At 46.2% G+C, this 24,657-nt stretch overlaps 2 protein-coding genes across 3 annotated transcripts in view; one reads left to right on the top strand and one right to left on the bottom strand.

Moving 5' to 3' along the window:
- Positions 1–823: 823 nt before the first annotated feature.
- The window catches only part of ipo4 (importin 4), a 38,490-nt gene continuing 14,656 nt past the window's right edge, over positions 824–24,657 (bottom strand). For both annotated transcript variants that reach the window (XM_048619157.1, XM_048619158.1), the window contains 11 exons: positions 24,436–24,549; positions 23,939–24,052; positions 22,513–22,636; positions 21,016–21,127; positions 20,234–20,343; positions 18,190–18,267; positions 16,900–16,957; positions 16,101–16,206; positions 10,826–11,019; positions 10,600–10,653; positions 824–1,007 (listed from right to left, as the gene is read on the bottom strand). In XM_048619157.1, coding sequence (XP_048475114.1) covers positions 825–1,007; positions 10,600–10,653; positions 10,826–11,019; positions 16,101–16,206; positions 16,900–16,957; positions 18,190–18,267; positions 20,234–20,343; positions 21,016–21,127; positions 22,513–22,636; positions 23,939–24,052; positions 24,436–24,549 — 1,247 coding nt within the window. In that variant the 3' untranslated portion in view covers position 824. The remainder of the gene's footprint in view (positions 1,008–10,599; positions 10,654–10,825; positions 11,020–16,100; positions 16,207–16,899; positions 16,958–18,189; positions 18,268–20,233; positions 20,344–21,015; positions 21,128–22,512; positions 22,637–23,938; positions 24,053–24,435; positions 24,550–24,657) is intronic.
- On the top strand, positions 4,024–8,655 carry LOC125487518. The gene is made up of 2 exons (XM_048619159.1): positions 4,024–4,317; positions 7,105–8,655. Exons 1-2 carry the CDS (start codon positions 4,176–4,178, stop codon positions 7,974–7,976), a joined length of 1,014 nt encoding a protein of 337 aa, XP_048475116.1. The 5' UTR covers positions 4,024–4,175; the 3' UTR covers positions 7,977–8,655.

The raw sequence follows: 24,657 nt of genomic DNA, 5'->3' as shown, positions 1-24,657 counted from the left end.
TGTATAACAGCACTCATGGTGTTGAAACAGGCCCCATTTGGACTGGCTCGTTCACACATAAGTACAGAAGTTAATCAGGAAGGAAGAAGGAACAGGCATGTTAAGCCTCTCAATGGTTTGGGGCCATCTCCACATGGCACATGCAATACCTAAACAGCACGGGCCATGGTTGAAGGATTCTGGGCTATGACTGACCATTGACCCGAAACTGGACACAGCCATATACAGAAGCTAGGAATACTGCGGCAAGTAACTCACCTCCCGACTCCCCAAAGCCTGTCCCACCATCTACAAGGCACAAGTCAGGGGCGTGATGGAATACTCCCCGCTTGCCCTGGATGGGGGCAGCTCTGACAACACTCTAAGCACTCAACACCATCCTCCAAACAGACACTGTGTACCATCCACAGAAATTCACCGAGGCTTCTTAGACAGCACCTTCCAAACCCACAACTACCATCACCCAGAAGGAGAAGAGCCACATTGGAACACCGCCCCTTGGCAAGGTCTCCTCTGATCCAATCACTATCCTGACGTGGAAATATATCGCCATTCCCTCAGGGTCAGAATCCTGGAATTCCCTCTATAAGGGACATTGAGAGTCTAGCTACAGCACATGGACTGCAGCGTTTCAAGAAGGTAGCTCAGCCCCCCATCTTCTCATGGGGCAACTAGGGACGGGGCGATAAATGCTGGGCCCGGTCCGCGATGCCAATGTCCTGGAACACCTGGAAAAAAGTAACTAGGGGTTTTACGCCTGCTACGCTGCCCCATGTGTCACTGTCAGCAGTGGGGAGGAGTACATTTCTCATCGTCCCTCAGTTTCATGGCAGGAGACACCCAAATCGAATAGAAGTTTCAAACCACGCAGCTGCACGTACCGTTTTGCACAGCAACAGGGGGAGGAAGCCGGCAAAGTACGGGGCAAAGATCTGTCCTCCCACAGCGGCAGCTAGAAGGGGAATGCCCTCTCCTGCGTACTCCAGGAGCATGGAGTCGTACTCGGCCTGCAAGTGAAGAAAAGACAAGTCAGCCACACGCCTACCAACAGTCAGGAGTTAAGTTACGTGCATTCACACTTCAACTTAACGGTTATAACGGCTGTTGCTTGTGGCGACTGGTTAAATAGGTGTTAAAGTGCTAAGTAAACAAGAGTTAGATTGTTATAAAATACGCAAGCCCTAATACTAACATCGAGGTTGACGCAAAGTAAATGCGCTGTTGTCAAGAGACCCTTTTACACAGGGCCTAAGTGGAGAATTTTAAATCCACACCTCCTTATCGAACAGCACAACTCAAGATACATTGTCTTGGCAATACCCACAGCAACATCCAAGGAATTCACTTGATTTTGCATCAGTGCCCAAGGGATGCTGATCTGAGCCGCACTTCAGAGAAGTGGTATCAATGAGGGTTTGTAATCAGTGGATGATTGGACAATGATATTGTGGTGGAAGCTGGCAGTCTCGGTGAAAGAGAAGTGGGGGTCAGGGCACCGAGTTTGAGAGCAGTCTGGCTCTGCCTCCGGTCGTAGCCAAGGCCTGGGATGGAGTCGACGGTGAGGAAACCAGGTCTGTAACTCTGCTCGGAGCCAATGGCGTTGGGTTTGCCGAATGTTCAAGCAGAGGAATTCCAGTCCTGAAGGTCTGGGAAAAACGGTGGCAATTCAATGGCCATGGAAAGGGCAGAGCAGATTGTAGTTGGGTGCAGCAGAGAGCGTCACGAACAATAACGTGAAAGCTGGTGTGCTCAAACTGTGGGGAGGGTACAGCAGGTGGAGGTGGTGGTGGTGGAGGGAGGCGTGCGTAACAGTTTGCAAAGGCAAGCGGAGAAGTCAATATCAGATTTCACTGAGGAAAAGAAACAACACTGGCAGAAGTGGGTAGGGTAGTGAGGTGCTGTCAGAGAACCATCATTTTTTCTTTATTCATTCACGGGATGAGGGCGTCGCTGGCCAGGCAGCATTTATTGCCCATCCCTAATTGGCCAGACAACAGTTCAGAGACAACCACATTGCTGTGGGTCTGGAGTCACATGTAGGCCAGACCAGGTAAGGATGGCAGTTTTCCTTCCTCAAAAGGACATTAGTGAACCAGATGCGTTTTTTTTTTCCCCGACAATCGACAATGGATTCATGGTCGTCATTAGATTCTTAATTCCAGATATTTTATTGAATTCAAATTCCAATATCTGCCGTGGCGGGATTCGAACCCGGGTCCCCAGAATGTTACCTGCGTCTCACGATTAACAGTCTAGCGATAATACCACTCGGCCATCGCCTTCCCTTACAATCTCAGGTATCCTGGGGTTAGGAATGTTCAGTAGGTGGCAAGCAGCAGTTTCATGGGATTAGAGGGAATGTGCAAGAGATGGCGATGGGGAGAGGGATGACTATACAGGGAAGACAGCTCTGAATGTAAGCACGCAGAAACAGATGGCACGCAAGGATGAGGAAGGGGTAGGCCAGAGATAGGTGGGCAGATTAAAGCATGACTCTGACCCACAAAAGGAGTGACTGGGACAAGTGACCAAAGGCATAGGTATTAACAAGGAGACACAGATGCAATGAGATATAGGAGAGAAATTCCAGAACTTAGGAGCTGGAGAGGGTTCAGAAGGAGATTGACCAGGATGTTGCTGGGTATGGAAGGTTTGAGTTATAAGGAAGGGCTTGATAGGCTGGGACTTTTCTCACTGGATCGTGACCTGATAGAAGTTTATAAAATAATGAAAGGTATAGATAGAGTTGATGTTAGTTGTCTTTTCCCTGAGATGAGGGTTTCAAGACTAGGGGGCATATTTTTAAGGTGAGAGGAGAGAGATTTAAAAAAGACATAACAGGCAAATGTTTTACACAGAGGGTGGTTCATATGTGGAATGAACTTCGAGGAAGCCGTGGATGCAGGTATAATTACAATGTTTAAAAGACATTTGGATGGCCATATGAATAGGAAAGGTTTGGAGGGATATGGGCCAGGAGCAGGCAGGTGGGACTAGTTTAGTTTGGGATTATGTTTGGCATGGACTGGTTGGACCAAAGGGTCTGTTTCCGTCTGTATGACTCGGTGACTCTCGGATGCAACATGGCAAAGCCCTGTGATGGAATAGTCATGCAGAGGTCATGAAGATACGAACAAGGGTTTTTGCTCCATCTCAGCTTATATGCAGCTAAGTTCAGTGATGTTAAAGAGGAGGAAATGGGTGGCTTAACTGCATGGTCAGAATATGACACGACACCAAGTTAACAAAGAAACTGGCTTATTCTCCATCTGTCTCCAAGAAGAGGAGTGAAGTGGGCAATTACAGCCAGATTTCTGAGCATGGCCCGAAAGCAATGGCTACAGTCTTCCCCATTTTTAACTGGAAGAAATTTCTGTCTCCCCAGTATTGGATGCGAGATAGGCAGGGCAATAATTTCGAGATTATGGAAGAGTCGAGAGAGGTGGTGGGCAAGGTAGAGCAGGCCACTGTCAGGGTAGATGTGAAAACTAAGGGCGTGCTTTCAGGCGTTGCAATGAGAAATGCGAGTGGGTTAGATCCTTGGGGACATCAGTGGTAATAGTACGACCGCAGGAAAGGATGCCTCATTGCAAGTGACAGAATTACACAAAAATCTCGCACTGCTCATGGTGAGGGTGCAAGGAGGAGTTTAGAAGGATCTAAAGAGACACCTGGAAGGGGAGAAAACATCACATTAACAGGTCAGAGCTGAAACGCCACCACCACTAGCATCTTAATCATCCTCTCGGTTCTAAAAGCGCATTGTTTGGACTGGGATTTGCCATTCCCTGGCCTCCCTTTCCCCAGACCCCACCCCCCTTTAAAGGCAGATCCTTTAGTGTTGGTGCTAGACTCGTGTTGTAACAGGTTAAACCTGCTCTTAAGCAAATACCAAGGCCTTGCCCGCCTGTTGAAACACAACAGTAGCTATGTAAAACATCCAAGAGCCCTCTAATGACTGGCTCCAAACGGTGACTCACACCAGTGACACAACACCGTTCAGATCCACTGCGAACAGTCAGGTGTGGGGAAAATACAACCCTCCAGGCTGGATCGACAGCAGCCTGCCCTTTAATCCTGTGTCCAGCTGCATTTTTACATGGAGCCGCACTTGGTTCCTGCTTCAGACAAGTGAAGTAGTGCTGCTTTGTGTAAAAGTTATTTGCTTGGGGAACATGGGGCTGACAGAGAGGACACTGTGCCTTGGAGCACTAAGGATCGCCAGCAATCTTGCCTGCTCAACAGGATCTGTGCTCCTACAGTCGGTCAGCGGACAGACCATTGTACTGCTCCTGTTCACCGACGTCTGTATCACAGGTACAGCATCAAAACTAACCACGTTCCCTCATCCTTTTTGGTGGCTTTTGTGCATCAGGCAAATCCACTGCACTGCTGTTACGTGGAGAACTTTGAGGACCCAAGAAGATTGAGGGCAGATTCAAAAAGAGGGGCTCAAAATCATGAAGGGCTTTGATAAGAGTAAAGTAAGGAGAATCTGCTTCCATTACAAGTAAGCAGAGAATAGAGATTTAAAAAGAACCAGCTGAGAGACGAGAATGATTTTTGCTTGTGCCTTGAGTTTTGATCTGGAATACATTGTTCAAGAGTGTGGTGGAAGTAAATTTAAAGCTGAATTTCAGAAGAAAACTGGATAAATACTCAAAAGGGAAATATGTAAATTAGGGAATGAGAAAGAGCAGTGGTGGGGGGGGGGGGGCAGTGAATGGGATCCTCTATCAAAAGCACAGGCAATTATTTTCTGTATCTCACCTCTTCAGGATCTCCCACAGCAAGCTACTGCCAATGAGAGATTTTCTGAAGTTATGTTTCTAGTGTAGTGCAAGAAATGCAGCCCATAGTTTGCAGAGTAAGATCGTGAAAATGCAATTAGATAGTGATTACATCATTTGCTTTAGTCATGGTAATTGAGGGGCAAATCTTTTCCAGGCCACTGGGTCAAACTCCTTTCCTCTCTTTTCAAATAAAAAGTGGACACAGGATCATTTACATTCCACCGAGAAACAGACAGAGCATGTTTATGCTCTCGGCTGAGAGCACAGCAATGCCTTGGGATTGTTCTGGAATAGATTCTGCCGGGATTCTGTGCCCAGGTCCCCAGATTGGGCTTGTCTGAGATGTGCACATGCCTGTTTTAGATCGATGTGAAAGACACTACAGTTGCAGCGATCGCTGGTATGTAGCGGTGAACAGAAGAGCCTGGCACCGAGCCAGGAAGCCTGGGCTAGCTCAGAATCCAGAGTAATCCATGGCAGGCACTGGCCTAGCAGTATTATCACTAGATTATTAACCCAGAGATGCAGGTAATATTCTGGGAATCCGGGTTCAAATCCACCACGGCAGATTCAAAAACAAAAAAAAAAAAAAAAAAAAATTTTGGAATTAAACATCTTGCCAATTGTGGGGGGAGAAAAACCATGTGGTTCACCTCCGTCCTTACCTGGTCTGGCCTACATGTGACTCAGACCCACCACAATGTGGCTGTCTCCTCCCCCCACCCCAGGACAAAAATTAAAAAGACTTTGAAATTGCTCTCAGGTCCAACAGCCAGGTTCCTTCAGAGCAGTAAAGTAACTGGACAGCAGGATGACTATTCACAGAAACCATTTGCATTCTATCATGTTGTAACAGAGCTGAACAGTTGCTCTTTTCAGTCTAGCCGCATACGTAAAAGTATGTCAGTACTGTCAGGAAAGTTAATGATGTATTATTTACTGGAACTTGGGTTCAAAATTATAGACAAATGAGATTTTGGTTTTCAGTGCCTCTTTTTTTAAGAAAGAAGGGTCAGAAGGTTATTTGGAAGGGTGAGTTAAAGACAGCCTTTCCAAGAAATGATGTGACCAAAGCAAAATCAGTCAACAAGCCACTCAGTGAGATGAGTGCTGTTTATTGTTGACAAGAAAAGGGGAGGCCAGGGACACAAGCTGGTCAGAATCAGGAAAGATCAATTGCAGCAGAGTGCAGTTTTAACGCTTGTGGAAGTCTTCAGAACTGGGAAGCGATCCTAATGTGTTTTTAGCAGTGTCAAGGTAGTCAGCCAGAGAAAAGCAAGTGGTTTAGCCTGCACGTCTTTGGAAAAGAGAGTAACAGTGACAGTCACAGCAGCTGAAAGTGCAGGAAATCTCCGAAAGGAAATACTGAATTCGCAAATACACAATGAAGAAATCTTAAAGTGAAGAGCAGAGGGATATTTCACTGGGGTAGAATGTCCGCAAAAGGAAGTTACTTTTTTCTATTCCAAGGTAAGATTCTTACCAAACTGTCTAGATTTATAATTTTTTTCCCTTTTCCTTTCAGATAATAAACCTTTGTTCTTTTCTTAAAAGAACGCTGACAACCTCATCTGAATATAGTCAGTCGAGCAACTGCCACAGTAACCAAATTTCAAAAGTAAAACCTGTGGTATCAAGCCAGAATATTTATCACCGCACAGTTGATGCAAGGGAATGAGAAATGCTAATAGTATCCTGGGTTATGAGAGAGATCAAAGTGTGTGAAATTCAGAGCCATAAAGTAAGCAACTATGACTCTATAACAGCACTAAAGAGAGGTAGACAGTGTACAGTGAGCAAGAGAAAAATATCACAAGAGTGACAGTAGCACAAAAGTGTAGGAGAAGCAGGGGAGAAAAGCAAAAAGAATCAGAGAAAGACAGGGATCATATGCAAGGAATAAAACAGAGTTGTAATTCCAATGGATGTCAAATTGTATCACTACATATAAAACCTGAAGACTTCTGACTGCCTAGTCTGGATGTGTTTAAACTTTCAGTACTGGAAAGGTTGAATCCCAACGATTGAATATCAATCTCTGAAACCCCGTTCATCATATTGTGTACGCTTTGACGTGCTAGGTGAGAGGGTTATGGAACCAAAATGTGGAGATGGAATTAACATACAAATGGTCTCACTGGAAAAGTGGGACAAGCTCAAGGAGCCAAACGGCCTACTCTTGATGTTCCAATTGAACGGGGAGCACAGCCTTGAATGTTTAAATGGCAGCTGACTGCGAGAGGTGAATTTGCACACGAAGGCGAACAGTTACCAAACACCTAAAAGACCATGTTTTCTGTGCCCTCTTTAGGCTACCTCTTCTTCTGCTGGTTCGCAGAACTGCAACTGGCAAACAGCCAGGAGGTGATCTCACTCCGATTTACTGCCTTTCTCAACGAGACGTACAACGCCGTCACCTTCCTGATCCTGGCTCTGATTGCTGCAGAGACTCACTTCACCACCAGATTCCAGAGGATGGTGCCCCTGGGCAAGCACCAGGTCTCTGCCCAGCCATCTCCTGCCAGCCACCAGCTAGCCTTGGTGAATGTTGTCTACACGCTGCTCTGCTGGATCATTGCTGCTTCTTATGGGGCTCGCCATTATCCGGATGCCGCCCGCTCTGCCCGTCGGTGCTCGGGGGAACACCCCTTTGGCCACCTCCGCTGCCTGCAGGGCTTCTACCTGCCAGATCCCTTCCTCGTGCTCGTTGGGTTAATGGTCACAACCAGCTACATCCTATGTCGGGGGACGTACACGGACAGCTCGGAGGTGCAGCACCAGGTTCCCACACCAGCTCTGCCTTCAGGATCACAAATCTCAGCAGAGGCATCATGTATTCCTCTAAAGGTTGGCCAGACACAGACAACATGCTGCCCTCAGAGCCTGGCGACTCAACCTGGCTACCTTCTTCCCGGGCTGGTTGCTGCACTAATGCTCTTCCCGGATCTCCCGTACTTGGGACTGACTTCGTCCTTCATCAGCTGCTTTGAACACCTTAGCCTGCGTTTCTTTGCGCACATTTCGAAACACTCCCAACGTGGTGCAGAACCGGTGCAGCAGCAGTTTGGTCCGTACAGATTGATCCACACGCTCCTGAGCCACTGGAGAGCACGGACAGACACAGCGAGGAGTTCTCCTTCCCCAGCAGGAATTTCAGAATTTAGTGCAGAGATCAAATGCTGACTGAGGGGAACCACTTTGCAGAACACGTCTGTTCTGTCTGTAGAAACCTTCCAGCTGCTCACCATTTAAATGGACCATCTTGCCCCCATGCTAACAGTCGTGTCCTGGGTCTGCTACAGTTTTCCAATGATGCTCATCGCAAGCTGGAGGAACAGCCCCTCGATTTCCTCAGAGACACTTTACAGCCTGCTGGACTTGATATTCAGAGCTTCCCACCTTCTTAGCATGACCTCCGTCCTCCGTTCTCCCCATCACCACCCATCTCGGCTGAGTCTTCCTTGTGCCTTGCTGACTTTGTGCTCCTTTTCACTCCTCCATTTACACCTATATGACATCTCGATCTCTCGTCTACCACCACACGCACTCCTTTGGTCTTTTGCTGTGGGCACCCTCACAATCTATCCCCCTCGGTCCGCCTCCCCAACTGTCAACAACATTAAAAACTACCATTCTCCAGCCCCCTTTTAGGTTTTGGCAAAGTCACTGGACTCAACACATTAACTCAGTTTCTCTCTCCACAGAAATGCTGAGTTTTTCCAGCAGTTTAAGACTTTATTTTCAAATTCCAGCATCCGCAGTATTTTGCTTTTCGTTCAGAGTTTAGCACCCTGTCTCATGGAATCACGCCTACTAATTTATTAGCCCATAAACGTGCGTACTTCTATGTGTTTAAACTGTAATAAACCTGACAGCACTTAGTGGCTTAAAGCCTGTTCCTTTTTTATGTCTGATGCTTGTGATTAAGTTACAGCACGAACCTGAGAGCAAACTTTGTCCAAATGGGATAGGACTAATTACTAACCTCATAGTGATAGTGTTCCTAGGAAGCAGCCACCAATAACATGATTGAATTTTACACAGATTAAGGGAGAAAGCACAGCTAATGAAAGTGAAGTGGCCATTTTGGTTAAGAGATCACGGCTATAGAGCAGCAAACACTTAACGGAGTATTCGAGGACGTGCAGAATAGATACATTCCATCAAATGAGAGAAATTGTAAGGGATAGGTCGGTTCACTCATAGTTAACTAAAAAAGTTAAAGATAGTATTAAGCTCAAAGAAAAAGAAAAGACACATAATTCTGCACAGATAGACAGCAGGTCGGAGACTGACAGAACATAAAAATAGCAACGAATCATGCATTACAGAAAAGGGCCTTTGGCCCATCGAGTCTGCACTCACAAAATCAATTCTAAATCTACATTAATCCCAATTGGTCCTTAAACTTGAATGTTCCCAAAAAGTACTAAAAGATTACTAATGGTAGGAAAAAATTCGATTAAGCCCAAAAATATTAAAAAACAGGACATTCTTCAGATATTTGAAAAACAAAGAGAACACAGTAAGTGGTGGTCATGTAGAAAAGGAGTCTGGGGAATTAGTAATGGAAGATAAAGAGATGACAGATATTTTGCACTGGTCTTCATGAGAGACAAGTAGCACCCTGGAACTAGCTGTAATTCAGGATTGAAAAGGAAGGAACTTCAGAACATTACAGTTACCAGGGAAGCAGGAGGGGCGGCGGCGAGGGTACGGAGGTTCCTTTACATTGGAGAATAATTAATATAACTCTGTTATTGAAAAAGGGACGGAGAAAGAAAGCAGGAAAGTACGGGCCAGTTCACTTAACATCTATCATAGGGAAAATGTCAGAGCCTATTCTTAAAAATGTTATAACTGGGCTTTCGGATAAATTCAAGCCAACATAGGGAGATCATGGAGCCCATTGAAGAAGTAACTTGTGCTGTAGATAATCCGGTGAATGTATTGTTCTTAGGATTTCCAGAAGGCATTTGATAAGGGTATCACATTAAAGTTTACTGAGGAAAATAAAAGCTTGTAGTGTAGGCATGGCTAGAAGATTGGTTGACTTACGGGAAGCAGGGAGTGGGAATAAGTGGATCGTTTACACAAGTGAGTGGTGTGTCACAGGACTCAGCGTTGGGACCTCGACGCTTTACACTTCACAGAAAAGATTTAGATGAAGGGATTGAGGGTGTGGTTGCTAAATTTACCGAAGACAAAGACAGGCAGGAAAAGGAGTTGTGAAGGACATAAGGGGGTCGACAAAGAAATAGAGATAGGTTCAACGAGTGGGCAAAAGATCTGGCAAATGGAGTACAAAGTGGGAAAGTGGGAAATTGTCCCTTTTGGCAAAAAGAAGAACAAAAAGAAGTGTTCGAGAGAGAGATAACACAGCAGGCCAAGCAGCATCAGAGGCGCAGGAAAGCTGACGTTTCGGGCCTAGACCCTTCTTCAGAAATGTTTGAGAGAGACTTGGGTGTCTTAGTATGTGAATCGCAGAAGGTTAATAAGCAGTTATAACAATTAACCAGGAAAGCTAATAAATTGGCAAAGCTTCCACCAGCCACAATGTAAGAGGTAAGTACATTTTCAACAATCCAAAACAAAGAAAGAGCATTGCAAGCATGTCATGTTGAAGTAGTACAGGCAAAGCAGATACATCGACAGCAAATCGTTACATTAACTGTCAACGAGAGATCAACTGGAATCAGTGGAATTTAAAACCGGAAGCAATTGACATTTGTTCTCAGAGTTTGTTCAGTATTTGCAAAATCCAACTGTTCCAAACTCTCTCAGCACACATTCGCTTTCCTCTTACCTCCTGCTCTTCGTCCGATTCGGTTTCCTCGTTTTCTGGATCTTGGCAAGCTGTCTGCAAGACACAATGTGCACAGTCAGCCCCAAGCAAAAGCAGTAACGTGCAATGACACGGCATCGCAGAGGGGCACTGGGACAAAACGCAGACTCTGGGCTGTTTAAGGAGATGTGACTAGAAATGTCTGGTCAAACAGGCACGTTTCTCAGTCACAGCATTTGGCCGTTACCTTTTTCTGCAGTACGTTCCGAATGGCTTTGCAGATCTCATCCAGGCGCCCTGGCTCCTTCAGTGTGTCCCCTTTGCAGTGTTTCAGCACATTGTTCATGGACTCCAGGATCGTCATGACCACAAGGCGATCCTTCTCCTCGTGAATGGTTTTCAAATAGTTTGGAAACACCATGGCTAGCAACTTCTGGAAACCTGGAGGGAACAAAGACACAAGATGCATGGACTGGAACAGGGCTGGAGCGCGGGGATGCAGGAAGGAGGTAAGGATTTCAAAAGGACAACTATTCTCCACTGATTTCTTCATAGCTCCCAGTCATACACTGCACCAGAACCATACCAGAGAGCAATCAGGTAATCTCTTCCCAACAAAACCAGAAAACAAAGCAAACTAAACAAAGTAAACCAAGCAACAAAAATCTCTGCTGATTCTAACTAATGATCACAGGATGAAAAAGTTAGCACTCAGAATAGGCGAATATGGAACTGCTCACAACTAAAGCAGCAGAGACCACTTGTTAGAACCGCAGAACATGGGAATCTGGTGCACTGCTAAACTCTCACAGCTAACTGGCCACAATGTCTCAACCTCCAGTCGCTTGTGATAATGTGGCATACCTGCATGCGATGAAGGAGCTGAAATCTGGCTTTCTGCCAGACAGCCAATCTTCTATCCATGCTAGCACCTTGCCTCTAACACCACGGGCCGTTAGCTTACTCAGCAGCCTCCTGTGTGACACCTTATCAAAGGCCTTCTTGAAGTCCAGGTAGGTAACATCCTTTGGCTCTCCTTGGTCTACTCTGCTCGTTACTTCCTCAAAGAATTCGAGCAGATTTGTCAGGCATGACCTCCCCTCGATGAAGCCAGGCTGACTTTGCCCTACTTTACCGTATACTTCGAAATATTCAGAAATCTCATTCTTCACAATGGACTCCAAAATCTTATCCACAACCGAGGTTAGGCTTTTTGGCCTGTAATTTTCCGTCTTTTGCCTTCCTCCCTTTTTAAACGGGGCTGTCACGTTAACGATTTTCCAGTCCTCTGGGACCCTCCCTGACTCTAGCAATTCCTGAAAGATCACCACTAACACTTCCACTATCTCTTCAGCTATCTCCTTTAGAACCCTGGGGTGTAGTCCATCTGGTCTAGGTTATTTATCCACCTTCAGGCCAATCAGTTTTACTAGCACCTTTTCTTTGGTGATGGCCACCATACTCAGCTCTGCCCCCTGGCTCTCTTGAATTTTTGGGATATTACTCATGTCTTCCACCGTGAAGACTGACGCGAAGTAATTATTCAGTTCCTCAGCCATTTCCTTGTTCCTCACTACTATCTCTCCAGCGTCATTTTCCAGGGGTCCAATGTCTACTTCTGCCTCTCTTTTGCCCTTTATATATCTAAAGAAACTCTTACAGTCTTCATTTACATTACTGGCTAGCTTGCCCTCATATTTAATCTTCTCCCTCCTTATTTCTTTTTTTGTTGCCTTCTGTTGGTCCTTGTAAGCTTCTCAATCCTCTGGTTTCCCATTGCCCTTCGCCACATTAAATGTTTTCTCTTTTGCTTTTATGCTATCCTTGACTTTCTTAGTCAGCCATGGTTGCCTCATCCTCCCTGTACCATGCTTCTTTTGCCTAGGGATGTGTCTCCTGAATTACTCCCAGAAACTCCTGCCATTGCAGTTCCACTGTCTTTCCTACTAGGCTCCTCCTCCAGCCAGTTCTTCCCAGCTCCTCCCTCATACCTCTGTAGTTGCCTTTATTCAGCTGTAATACCGTTACCTCTGATTCTATCTTCTCCCTCTCAAATTGCAGAGTAAATTCTATCATATTATGATCACTGCCTCCTAAGGGTTCCTTTACCTTAAGCTCCCTTATCAAGTCTGCCTCACTGCACAACACTAAATCCAGTATTGCCTTTCCCTCGTGAGCTCCACCGCAAGCTGCTCCAAAAAGTCATCTCGTAGACATTCCACAAACTCCTTTTCTTGCAATCCACTACCAACCCGATTTTCCCAATCCACCCGCATATTGAAATCCCCCATGATCACTGTGACTTTGCGTATCTTACACACCTTTTCTATCTCCTGGTGTATCTTGCACCCCAGCTCCTGACTACTGTTTGGAGGCCTGTACACAACTCCAATTTATGATTTTTTTTACCCTTGCGGTTCCTCAATTCTACCCACACAGATTCTACACCATCTGACCCTACTTCATTTCTTCCTATGGATTTAATTTCATTTCTTACTAATATGGCAACCCCACCCCCTCAGCCCACGTGCCTACCTTTTCGATAGGATGTACATCCTTGGATATTCAGTTCCCAATCCTGATCCCCTTGCAACCACGTCTCCGAAATGCCCACCACATCATACCTGCCAGTTTCAATCTGCGCCACAAGCTCGTTTACCTTATTCCTGATACTGCATGCATTCAGATATAACACCTTCAGTCCTGTATTAACCATCCCACTTTTCATTGTCATTTGTTTATCCAGTATGCTTGAAGTTGGATTGCTAGCCCTTTCCAAACACTCTGTGCTATGTGGCCACACATATACACACATACACATGAATGGTGGAGACAAAATGCCATTCGGGCTCTCTAACATTCGATGAGATCATGGCTGATCTGATTGCTATCTCAAACTCGTTTTGATCACCTTGAGAAGAAATTTTGTTTTTAAACATAAATAGCTCCGGGTTTTCTTTTCCTCTGAGTCTCTGGTAGCACTGTAACAATTTTATGATTCCAAGTGATATGGGCAAAGGAGTGTTTAAGACACGAGCCAGCCATGACCAGAGGGAACACTTTTTAGGAAGTGAAAGCCTTAGTGCCCCTGATGTCTATTGCCCACCAGTTTCCTTCCTTTACTGCATACTGGATTTTGCCAAGTGATTGGGACAATGTTTCATCTGGGGGATGAGGGCATGCCAGGCAGTGAAGTGGATGGGTGAATACTTCCCAGTTGTTCTGCAAGCATGAGGACTTTTGAACAAATCTCGTCCCTTAACTCATGGAAGCAGTAGCTGAAATAAAAAAGCTGGCCCTTTCCCTTGTGCTGTAACAGGTCTCCTCAGGATCGAGGAGACTTACAGGCTGCCGGGCAGTGAACATCTCTGCATGCTCGGAGGGAGTCAAGGAGGGAAGGAAAGCAGCCTCCGCCAAAAGGTGACAGAATGTTACTCCGATGATCACCCACAGATGACAGGGTGTGACACATCCTAAAGTGCTTCACAGCTCCAAACAGCAGGCCTGGGCACATCGTGGAGGCAGCAGGGCAATAAACCAGAGGCTGACGAGCTATAACACACACAAGTGTGAACTCATACATTTTGGAAGGCAGAATGTTAGGAGGGGATATAAATTTTGGAGTTGGTGGGGTAGGGGGCAGCAATTGGTGGAAAAACAGTGACAGCTGGGGGCGTAGGTACATGAGTCTTTGAAAAACAGCAGGGCAAGTTGAGGAAGCTCTTTAAAAGTTACAAGACAGGGTCCTCAGAATACTGCGCCCAGATGGACGCCCCTTCTAAAGTGCAGAACCAGCTGTCCTGGAACCCTGCTAGAGAAGAGACTTTGGTTATTGTGAAGACTGTTGGGGAAGCTGGGAATCTCTCCTCAGAGCTGTGTAATAAGAGATTCAGTTGGGGTGTTAAAAATCATGAGGAATTTTGACAAATTAGGGAGGGGGAAAGACTGTTCTCCTGCAAGTGGATGACACATAGGTTTAAGGATTAAAAAGGTAAAGCAGCACGAGATGTAACGGGGAGAATTTGCTTTTTAGGCACCGAGGTATCTGGAATCCACTGTCTGAAAAGGATGGCGGAGTAGACTCAATGGTGATTACCAAAAGAAATTGGGCAAATGTTACCTTTATTGGTTCACACCAAGTGGGTGTCACCAGCTAGGCCAGCAGTTATTGCCCATCCCTAATTACCCAGAGAGCATTCAAGAAGCAATCACACTGGTGTGGGTCTGGAGTCCAGAGCCATTTAGGGAGGCAGATTTCTTTGCCTAAGGATATTAGTGACTCAGATAGGTTTTTTTTAAAATGACACAATCAACAGTCTTTTATAAGCTGATTTTTATCAGATTGAAAGGTCAGCATTGACCATGGAAGAATTCAAACCCATGTGCCCATCTGGGGTTTTGGATAGCTGGCCCAGTGACATTAGCGGTACAAGTGAATCTTGCTGGTTAGGACTTGGATTGAAGGCTAAATAATTGGCCTCAACTTTCCTGCTTTTCTTCTGACACAGCCGCTGTAAACTGTTGAACTTCATGTGCTGAAAGCTGACACAACGGACAGTGTGGCACTTCTTCGGTTACGAGCCCCAGGACTGTTGGTTTCATCGATGGAGCTCGGGATCCGTGTTCATGGGAATATGAGCCAAGGAAGACAGAGAGTTCTCCCATTGGCCATGGCAGACACCACCAGAGCAGCAACCATCCTGGGAAGCCTGGGGCTCTTGCGACATTTTATTGGACATTGGATACGCTCTATCATAAACATCTGCATGGTTTGTTTCTGAGAACGAGCGATGATGTGGAATTTAAGGAAACATGTTAAAAAGAAATGCAACATGGAGACTAATATGCTTCACCGTGATAAACATGGAAGTCTCCTGATCCTCAGGTTATGTACAGTCCGTAGAACAGAAACAGGCCACTCTGCCCCTTGACTCCTGCTTCACACAAGTCTCCTTTCATTCCGACTTTATCTCAATTCACCAACATATCCTTCTATATCTTTCTCCATCGTGTGTCCTTAGAACACACAGAATCCCCACAGTGTGGAAGCAGGCCATTCGACCCATCAAGTCCACACCGACCCTCTGAAGAACATCCCACCCAGACCCGCCCCTGCATTTCCCACCCTAGACACGATGGGCAATTTAGCATGGTCAATCACCTAGCCTGCACATCTTTAGACTGTGGGAGGAAACTGGAGCACCCAGACGAAACCCACGTAGACATGGGGAGAATGCGCAAACTCCACATAGACAGTCGCCTGAGGCTGGAATCGAACCTGGGTCCTTGGTGCTGTGAGGTAGCAGTTCTAGCCACTGAGCCACTGTGCTGTCCTATACATCCACACTATTCTCAGCCACTCCCTGTAATAGCAGGTTCCACAGCGTGGGAAAAAAAACTCTCTCATGAATCCCATCTTATTGAATCGGAGAATGAGACAGAGCAGAAAAGCATTCGGCTCCAGCACGAATGCCAGCTCTTGGAAAGAGGTTCAGTGGGAAGCCCCGAGATGAAACTGTTACCTTCCAAGTTTTGGTCTGTTGGGTTTTCCTGAGCAACTTTGTAAAGGGCACAGCAGAATTGGCCAACTGCTTCATATGCAGACTTCCTGACATTGACGTGAGGATACTGCAAAAGACATGAATACATTGAGATTGATCAAAACGAGGAATAAAGAAGCTGCACTAGGGACAGACATAAGGACAGCTTGCATTTCTACAGTGCCTCCCAATACTTCAGCACATCCCAAAACACTTCAAAACTAATGGATATCTTTTGTAATGTGATGACTGTTGGCAGTGCTGTTAGAATACAACAGGATGCTGCCTCCTGGGGAATTCTTCAGCCAGGGACACAGCTTCAAAAATGAGGAGGCTCCCAAATTCAAATGGAGACCAGAAGAGTCAGCGTCAGTGCGGCGCACCATCAGCGCTGACCTGCCGACAGTGCCCGCTCCCTCAATGCTGACCCTCAGACAGCGCGGCGCTCTCTCAGCGCTGAAACCATTTGGTTGAGAGAGGGAGAGCAGGTGGCAGGCATTTCTAGAATGATTTTGGAAAAAGTTTGTCAGCCTTTGCAAGGTCCTGAATTTGGGCTTGAACATGAGGGGTTGGGCTGTGGACTGGAGGTTCTTTGTTTTGTCCAAGCTTTCCACTGAAGCTCCAATCGATAACATAATCTGAATGATTGGTGCCCAACAGCAGCAAAATGAAGCTGCTGTTCTGATGGGCCTTTGCCAGAATTTAATGAGGGCATGGGGCAAAAGCTGAAGAACTGCAGTAGCTGTTAATTACGTGATGCATTCGGAAATCAGATACTCACATCATTAATGCGGAAGATTTCTTGAAAACACGTTTCCATAAATGGCATGAAGGCAGCCCTAAGGTAAACAAAACAAGCTTAGCTCAAAAATATCTTTATGCTAAAGTAAGTCTAAACTAGTGTGATTTTTAACCATTTGTTGATCAGATTGCCGGCTGGGTCAGCATTTGTTACCCATCCCTAATTGCCCTTGACAAAGGCAGCGGTGAGCTGCCCTCTTGTGCCGCTGTAGCCCACGTCATGTGGGAGCTGTGCATCTTGTAGATGGTACACACTGCTGCTTCTGAGCGTCAGTGGTGGGGGGGAGCGGATGTTTGTGGATGTGGTGCCAATCGAGCAGGAGCGGGCTGCTTTGTCCTTGGATGGTGTTGAGCTTTGAGTGTTGTTGGAGATGCCCCCATCCAGGGGCAAGTGGGCAGCCACTTAAAACACACCTTTGGAAGGATATATTGACCTTGGAGGGTGTTCATGTCATTTTATAAGAATGACACCTAGACTTCACGGGTTACGTTATGGGGAGAGAGTGTACAAATTGGAAACCAACGCGGAAATTGCTGGAAACAAAAAGCACAGCAGGTCTGACAGCATCTGTGGAGAGAAAGCAGAGTTAGAAGAAACGAGAATTCTGCTTTCTCTGCACAGATGCTGCCAGACTTGCCGAGTTTCCCAGCAATTTCTGCTTTTGTTTCTGCTTTCCAGCCATCCGTAGTTCTTTGTTTTCTCATACAAACCGGGCCTCGTTTTCTCTAAAATTCAGAAGGTTAAGAGGTGTTCTGAGCGAAGTTTTCAAAAGTATTAACAGGACAAGACAGGGTAGATAAAGATAAACTATTTCCATTGGCTGGGGATTCTAGAACTAGTGTGTACAATCTGAGAATTAGAGCCAGACCATTCAGGAGAGATGTTAGGAAGCATTTCTACACATAAAGGGTGGTAGAGGTTTGCAGCTCTTCAAAAGGCAGTGGATGCTGGATCAGTTATGTTTAAACCTGAGATAGATAAGCTTTCGTTAAGCGAACGTATTAAGGGATATGGGCCAAAGGCTGGTACGTGGAGCTTGGCCACAGCTGAGCTCTGAATTCATTAAGTGGTGGAACAGGCTCAAAGGTTTGAACAGCCCACTCCTGTTGCTTTGCTCACCCTCCTGACCTGTGCCATGTCGATGGTAGACAGGCTTCGGGGAATCAGGAGGCGAGTTACTTGCAGCAGGATACCCAGATCTGTGGCAAGGAAGAGGATATCGGAAGAATTGTACGCAGATGGAGAACAGACGGGAGCTGATGGTCTTACCCGGTATTGACAGCGATCTCTCCCAAAGCGTCACAGGCATCCTCCTTCTCATCGAGATAAGCATTCTCCACGCTGAAACTGCCCAGAACACAGTGAACAACAGCAGAGAATTATACTGAAGTTACTGCAATGAAACAGGCCACACAGCCCAACCAGTCCATGCAGCATTTCACACTTCACATGGGCCTGCTCCCAGCCTATTGCCGTAAAAGCTTGAAATCCTTTCTACTTCATATAGTGACCCAGTTTCTCCCTGTGATACTGCATTCAGCTTTCTAACCAGTCCCTGGGTTAAAAAAAATCTTCGCTTGAATTGAACAAAGAGATATTGGCTTGAATGCAGCACGTTATATGATCTTGGGATGACCCGGAGTGCTTTCCAGCCAATTTTCTGATATGTAGTCACAGACACTACAGAGAAAAGGTGCAGCCAATTCGCATAAAGCAAGTTCAAAGAGTCAGCCCCTGTCTAAATGATGACCAGATAAACTTTTCCCTCACGCTAAAGGTGAGGGATAAAGAGTGGCCGGGACATTGAGAATAACAGAGGGTGCTAGATGAGGTTTACCAGGAGGTGGCCTGGATTGGAGTGAATTAGCTGTAAGGAGAGGTTGGACAAACTTGGATTGTTTTTCACTAGAGCGCCAGAGGCTGAGGAGTAACCTGATGCATGTGACTAAAACCATGAGAAGCATGGATAGGGTGGGCATGGATAGGGATGAAAAGCACTGTAATGATGAGCATTCCATGCCACCATTAATTCTGAGCTGTTAGATGCCTCATAAAAGCACACAGAGAGAGCTCCACAGTGCGGCGGAAATGTCAAATACTCAGGGGTATAGGTTTAAAGTGAGGGTGGGGGGGAAAGCTTAAAGGAGATGCACGAGGAAAGCTTTTTCATTTTTACACAGAGGGTGGTAGGTGCCTGGAAAGCGTTGCCAGGGCAGGTGGTAGAAGCAGTTACGATAGCAACATTTAAGACGCATTTAGACAGAGACACGAACAGGACAAATGGGTTCCACGCTTCATCTGAAGGACAGTGCACCACCCACCTAGCACCACACTGTAATTTATTAGTAACTATCTCACATTCATGGACCAACCCCTGGTTTTGGCGAATCTGTTCGATTTCTTCTAAATGTGCAATAAATATTAACACAAATATTGTTCATTTGCCCAACCCCTCAACAGCATATAACAGGTGGGTAATGCCGCGCTCTCTATTTTACTCAACGGCCAAATTAATGCTTCAATCTGGCTATGGACCAGTACGTCTTTGTTCTCCCCCACAAAAAGCAGACAACACGTAAAATCTGAGGGACATACTTAGAAAACAAAGCCACACGATTCCATGGTTTTGAACAAATAAAATTTGGTACACAAAGTTAAAACAGTAACACGATCTACAACACATTTACACCTTATATTCTAACACCCAGAATTAACTGGAGTTAAATACTGATTAACAGATGAACTGTAATTGAACACCCCACAGAATGGGGTTCAAAAACAGATCTCATGGATTTCTTAGTAAACCCTCCAGTTGTTACTGAGGCTGGGGGACATGGAATCTTATTAAAACCTTACAAGGGATTCCAATTCGGCACTTTCAAAGGCCTAGCTTCAGAACTCACTCAAAAACCATGTCAAACTGAATGTCTGAAGCCTGCTATGATAGGACTTTTTTTTGAGAAGCCTCATCTCCCTGCTCCCAAGTACCCGAGTGAGAAAAGGCAACAAACTTCCCAACTCACTGTAAACCGTATTGAGTGACCTCCTGAAAACCTTCACTAAGTCTCACCCACCCTTTTCCGAGGCAATACTGAACGTAACTAACATTTTCATACTGTCAAATATAGATTACTGTCTTACCCAGTACTAATGGATTGCAAGGTAATGAATTCCATCTCACTCTAAGACGTAAATCAAATCAGAGCCCCGTTGAAATTGGAAGCAAGAGATAAACCAAGCAGAACTGCACCCATTGCGAGCTGTCTGCAAGCTGAGCCAGAGCTAAAGGACAAGATCCAGCAGTGACACGTACCCAGTTATGTCGGCATCATCGTCATCCTCCTCCTCTTCTGTAATCGTCTCTTCCTCGTCCAGGTCATCATCCAGAAGCAGGAAGGTTTTGCTGTCATTGTCATAGTGTGCCTGCAGGAAACCAACAGCAGGGTAGCATCTAGTCTGGGTACAACTGGTCTGCTTGACATCATGTCCATGGCAGAGAAACCGTGGAGCTGCTGTACCGAGGGCCAAAGGGTTCAGGACTTTCGGGATTGGAAAATGAACGCACACTGATTCTCAACCCAGGACAAGCTCGACTCCTTGGGGATGAGCAACATCAGCAATTCAAATCATGTTGCTTCGACAAAGCATTGAGTGGAGAACCACTCCTCTCTGGAAATGTCACCACAGATATGAATCTGCGTTTTACTCCAGGGTTATTAGCAGACAGGACAAACTGACACATAAAATGTTAGGTCAGGTAGCCAAACGTTCAGTCAAAAAAAATGTATGATTGAGGGAGCAAATTCCAGTGCTCAGCAGTGAAGGCAGCTGGAGAGCAGCCACCAGTAGCAGAACAACTAAATTCAGGGATGCTGACAAAGGCAGAATTGCTGAAACGCAAGCACATGTGGGTAACAGGTTAACAGGATAGTGTTCGTTTCAATATGTGGTGGAGTTTTCGATGAGCTCAAGCTCACAGGAACAAGGAGAGAAGGCCAAGGCGAGAGCTTCAAATTGTACAAACTTGGTTTTAACTAGGAGGACACAAGTCAACGAGGGCACACAGGGTGAAACGCCACATCCGGTTATCTTTACCGTAACTCCTTCTGTCGATTTGATGGACAGCAGCATCACGGTGGTCATCTTCTCAAGGTGAGGTGCCATGCTCGGACCCATCACCACTGACAGGGCAGCAAAGAGACTGTAGCTGCAATCAGAAACGAGATGTCGGTCAAGGCCTTGGAGACGGTGCGGGGCAAACTGACGAGAAATGGTGCCGGGGCCAAAGAGCCCGGCGGCGCCGGGAAACCGAAGAAACTGAGCCGTCCTCCTTCCAGCAAGAGAGATGAAGGAAGAGATTTAGCAGAGGGGGTGCCACTGCGAAGGGTTTTGAGAGAAAAGATCAGTAGAAACAATTCCCAGTGGCTGGAGGGAAGGTAACTAAAGGATGCAGATTTAACAATAAAACTAGGTCAGCGAGGAGATGAAATACATTTATTTAAAAGAAACACGGCGAGTGCAGTGACGTGGAGAGCTCCGCCCAAAAGGGCAGCAGAAACAAATTCAACAGCAACTTTCAAAAGGGATCTTGGTAAATCATTAAAGAGGTAAAAATGCAGAGAGATAAGGGAAGGAGCAACGGAGGGAGATTAACCTGGTGGCTGTACACAGAAGATGGGGTCACTCAAATAAACTCCTTCTGCATTGTCTTGTTCTGTGAGCTATTGCTACGTACGTCAAGAGCAGCAGCTTCCATGGTGCAAGTAACCTAGTGAAACTTTCTAAAGCACTGAACGAATCAGAAAAATCAGTAAAGTCTGGAGACAAGAGTCAGACATTAGTGCACATGCCCAAGGCTTGGTTGAGGACTGGGTTAAAACAGGCGGAGGGGTTTGGGGACACAGTTCCAGAGCTAAAGGTCCTTGACAACTGAAGGCATGGCCGTAAAACGTGCAACGATGCAAGTCGGCAATGTACAAATAACTTAGAACTGAACAAGTGCAGATAGAGACAGGTTGAGATGCTGGAGGAGGTCACAAAGATAGGGAGGGCGAGGCTATGGGGGGGCGGGAATCTGAAATCAGGGAATCAAATATGAAATTACTGCCAGATTTGGAGCCAATACAGGTCAGAAAGCAGAGGGATAATGGATGATAGAGTGCGAGTTAAAATACTGGGCAGCAGAATTTCAGAGGTGCTGACGTTTCCAGTCAGGAGCTCATTGACTGAAGATAAAGGAAGCATAGGCAAGGGATTCAGCAGCAGATGGTTTGAGTCCAGGACAAAGCTGGGTGCCAGTAAGAGAGTGACAGGAGCACGGAAAACTTAAATCTCAGCATTTGAAAAATGAGGTGGAGGAGTCCAGGAGGAACTGCACTCTTACAGAATGCAAGAAGGGGAACACAAAACGCTGTAGTGACCGGGTATGCTGTATCGTGGGCTTTGACTGAAGAATGTGTGTTACACTGCCTGGGAAACATCTGACATGGACCATTTGGCTACCTAGAGCTCACTTCTCTGAACACTCAAAGAAGTGAGGCTGCTATCCAGAAATTCGCAGCTACGCCCACCACCACTGTAGAGAAAACTTACGTGCACCTCCGCAAATCAGGATCATCTACGTGGTCAATAAGGTTCAGACCAAGCTGGCAGCATTCCTCACAAAGGGGGAGAAACACTTCTTTCCCAATTGTCCGAGCAAGCACTCCTAATGTTTCTGTAATTGGCAAAAATGAGCAGCTTGGTCAAACCGATCTCTCACTTCTACAGCCTTGCTTTCTAAAGTAATTTTAAAAACAAAAATATACAAGCAGTTGTGTAGTCCAAACAGCTGCTGTTCTTCACATCGTCAATGTTCGCAGGGCAACTAGTGCAAATGTCTCTTTATACTGTTTCCCCAAACACTCCCAGGGACAGGGACAGCACAGGGCTGGATACAGAGTAAAGCTCCCTCTACACTGTCCCCCATCAGACACTGCCAGGGACAGGGACAGCACAGAGTTAGATACAGAGTAACCATCTCTATACACTGTTCCCAAACACTCCCATGATAGATGAAAAGCACTGTAATGATGAGCATTCCACGCCACCATTAATTCTGAGCTGTTAGATGCCTCATAAAAGCACACAGAGAGAGCTCCACTTAGAGTTCAGTCAGATACTGACAGCGGCATGGATTCATGGCACCTTTCCCAAATACTCCCAACTGCACGGCTAATGCAGTTTATTCAAAATGTGGTTACTTTGAGACGACCACAAACAGCACGCACCAGATTATTTCATTTAAATAACGGTTGGGGGACACATTTAAATCCCAGGATACTGGGAAGGTCTCAACTTTCTATGTTCAAGATAACACTAGGGGTTTTTTTCCAACTCAGATCAATCAGACAATATGAATTCAGGTTAAATGACTAATCACAAAACCTGACATTGTCAACACAATTCTGAGGAAGGGTCACCGGACCTGAAACGTTAACTCTGTTTTCTCCTCCACAGATGCTGCCAGACCTGCTGAGCTTTTCCAGCAACTTTGTTTTTGCTCCTGATTTACAGCATCCGCAGTTCTTTTGGTTTTTATTTTGTCAACAGGGTGCTCCCTCAGCGCTGACCCTCCGACAGCGCCCACTCCATCAGCACTGACCCTCTGAAACTGTGGCGCTCCCTCAGCGCTGACCCTCCGACAGTGCAGCACTCCCTCAGTGCTGACCCTATTGATCCACAGCGTTTCGACCAACTGCACTCCTTTGGCGCACTTCCTCAATCAGCGTACTGCTCCTTCAGGGGTGACAGAGAGCACTGGGGAAGTGGGGCCTGAAATGACGGGTTCCGTTCCCCAGACTGAGAATGCCCGCCCACGTTAAGAAGGCTTAAATCTATCCTTACTGTCGAGGATCTGCACCAACGTTATAGAGAATTCGGGGAGGTTCCCACTTTGATGAGCTTCACGTACTATCCGTCCGCACCCTCCCTCCCTCCACATCCACGCCGCACCAAGAGGCAGGAAAGGCAGACTCACCCAGTGACTGGATCTGAACCTGTCGTAGCTCCTCACTCGTATTCACCAAGTACCCCTTCAGCTGAACGATCACTGCCTGGAAATACGGTAGCAGTCCCTCCTTGGCAGCGCTGGCTGAGGCATGTGAAGGGCAAAAAAAGGGGAGGGAAAAGGAAAAACGGATGGGTGTTAATAGCCTTGCGCAAAACCTGACAAAACAGCTTTCAAAAATCAGGAATGGCTTTCAGAGGCGAAATAACTTTGCTGTGTTGGGGGATGCCAATCAGAGGATACAGCTTTAAGCTGCTTGGTACAAGTCCAGAGGTGATTTTTTTTCTGAGGCAGCGAAGGTCTGTGATCTCAAACACACTGCCTGAACAGGAAATGGAGGCAAATGCGAGACAGATTTAACAGGGAAGTCAACACATGGTTTCAGAAAATACTTGCAGGCTCTGACACAAAGCAAAATCTGATGGCAGGTGTGTTTGAACATAGTGGCACACACAAAACCGACTCACCGATAGCACCGATAGCACTGACAGCCAATTCCTTCTCTCGGTTGCTGTTCGATGAGCACAGAGCGGTCAACATCCTGTCCATCAGTGTGGGTAGGTACGGTTCAATCTTCTTCCCTGTAAAATATCACCAGGAAAAGACACACCATCATTAAGCGTGGTACTCAAATCTCTAGTTAGACCCCACCCAGAGCACTGACCGTCCATTACACCCCTGCCCAGACC

This window comes from Rhincodon typus, chromosome 42 (genome assembly GCF_021869965.1).
Source record: "Rhincodon typus isolate 14 chromosome 42, sRhiTyp1.1, whole genome shotgun sequence".
NCBI classification, from domain to species: Eukaryota; Metazoa; Chordata; class Chondrichthyes; order Orectolobiformes; family Rhincodontidae; genus Rhincodon; species Rhincodon typus.
The sequence above is the reverse complement of the archived record's forward strand: the minus strand, read 5'-3'. Positions and strand labels throughout refer to the sequence as shown.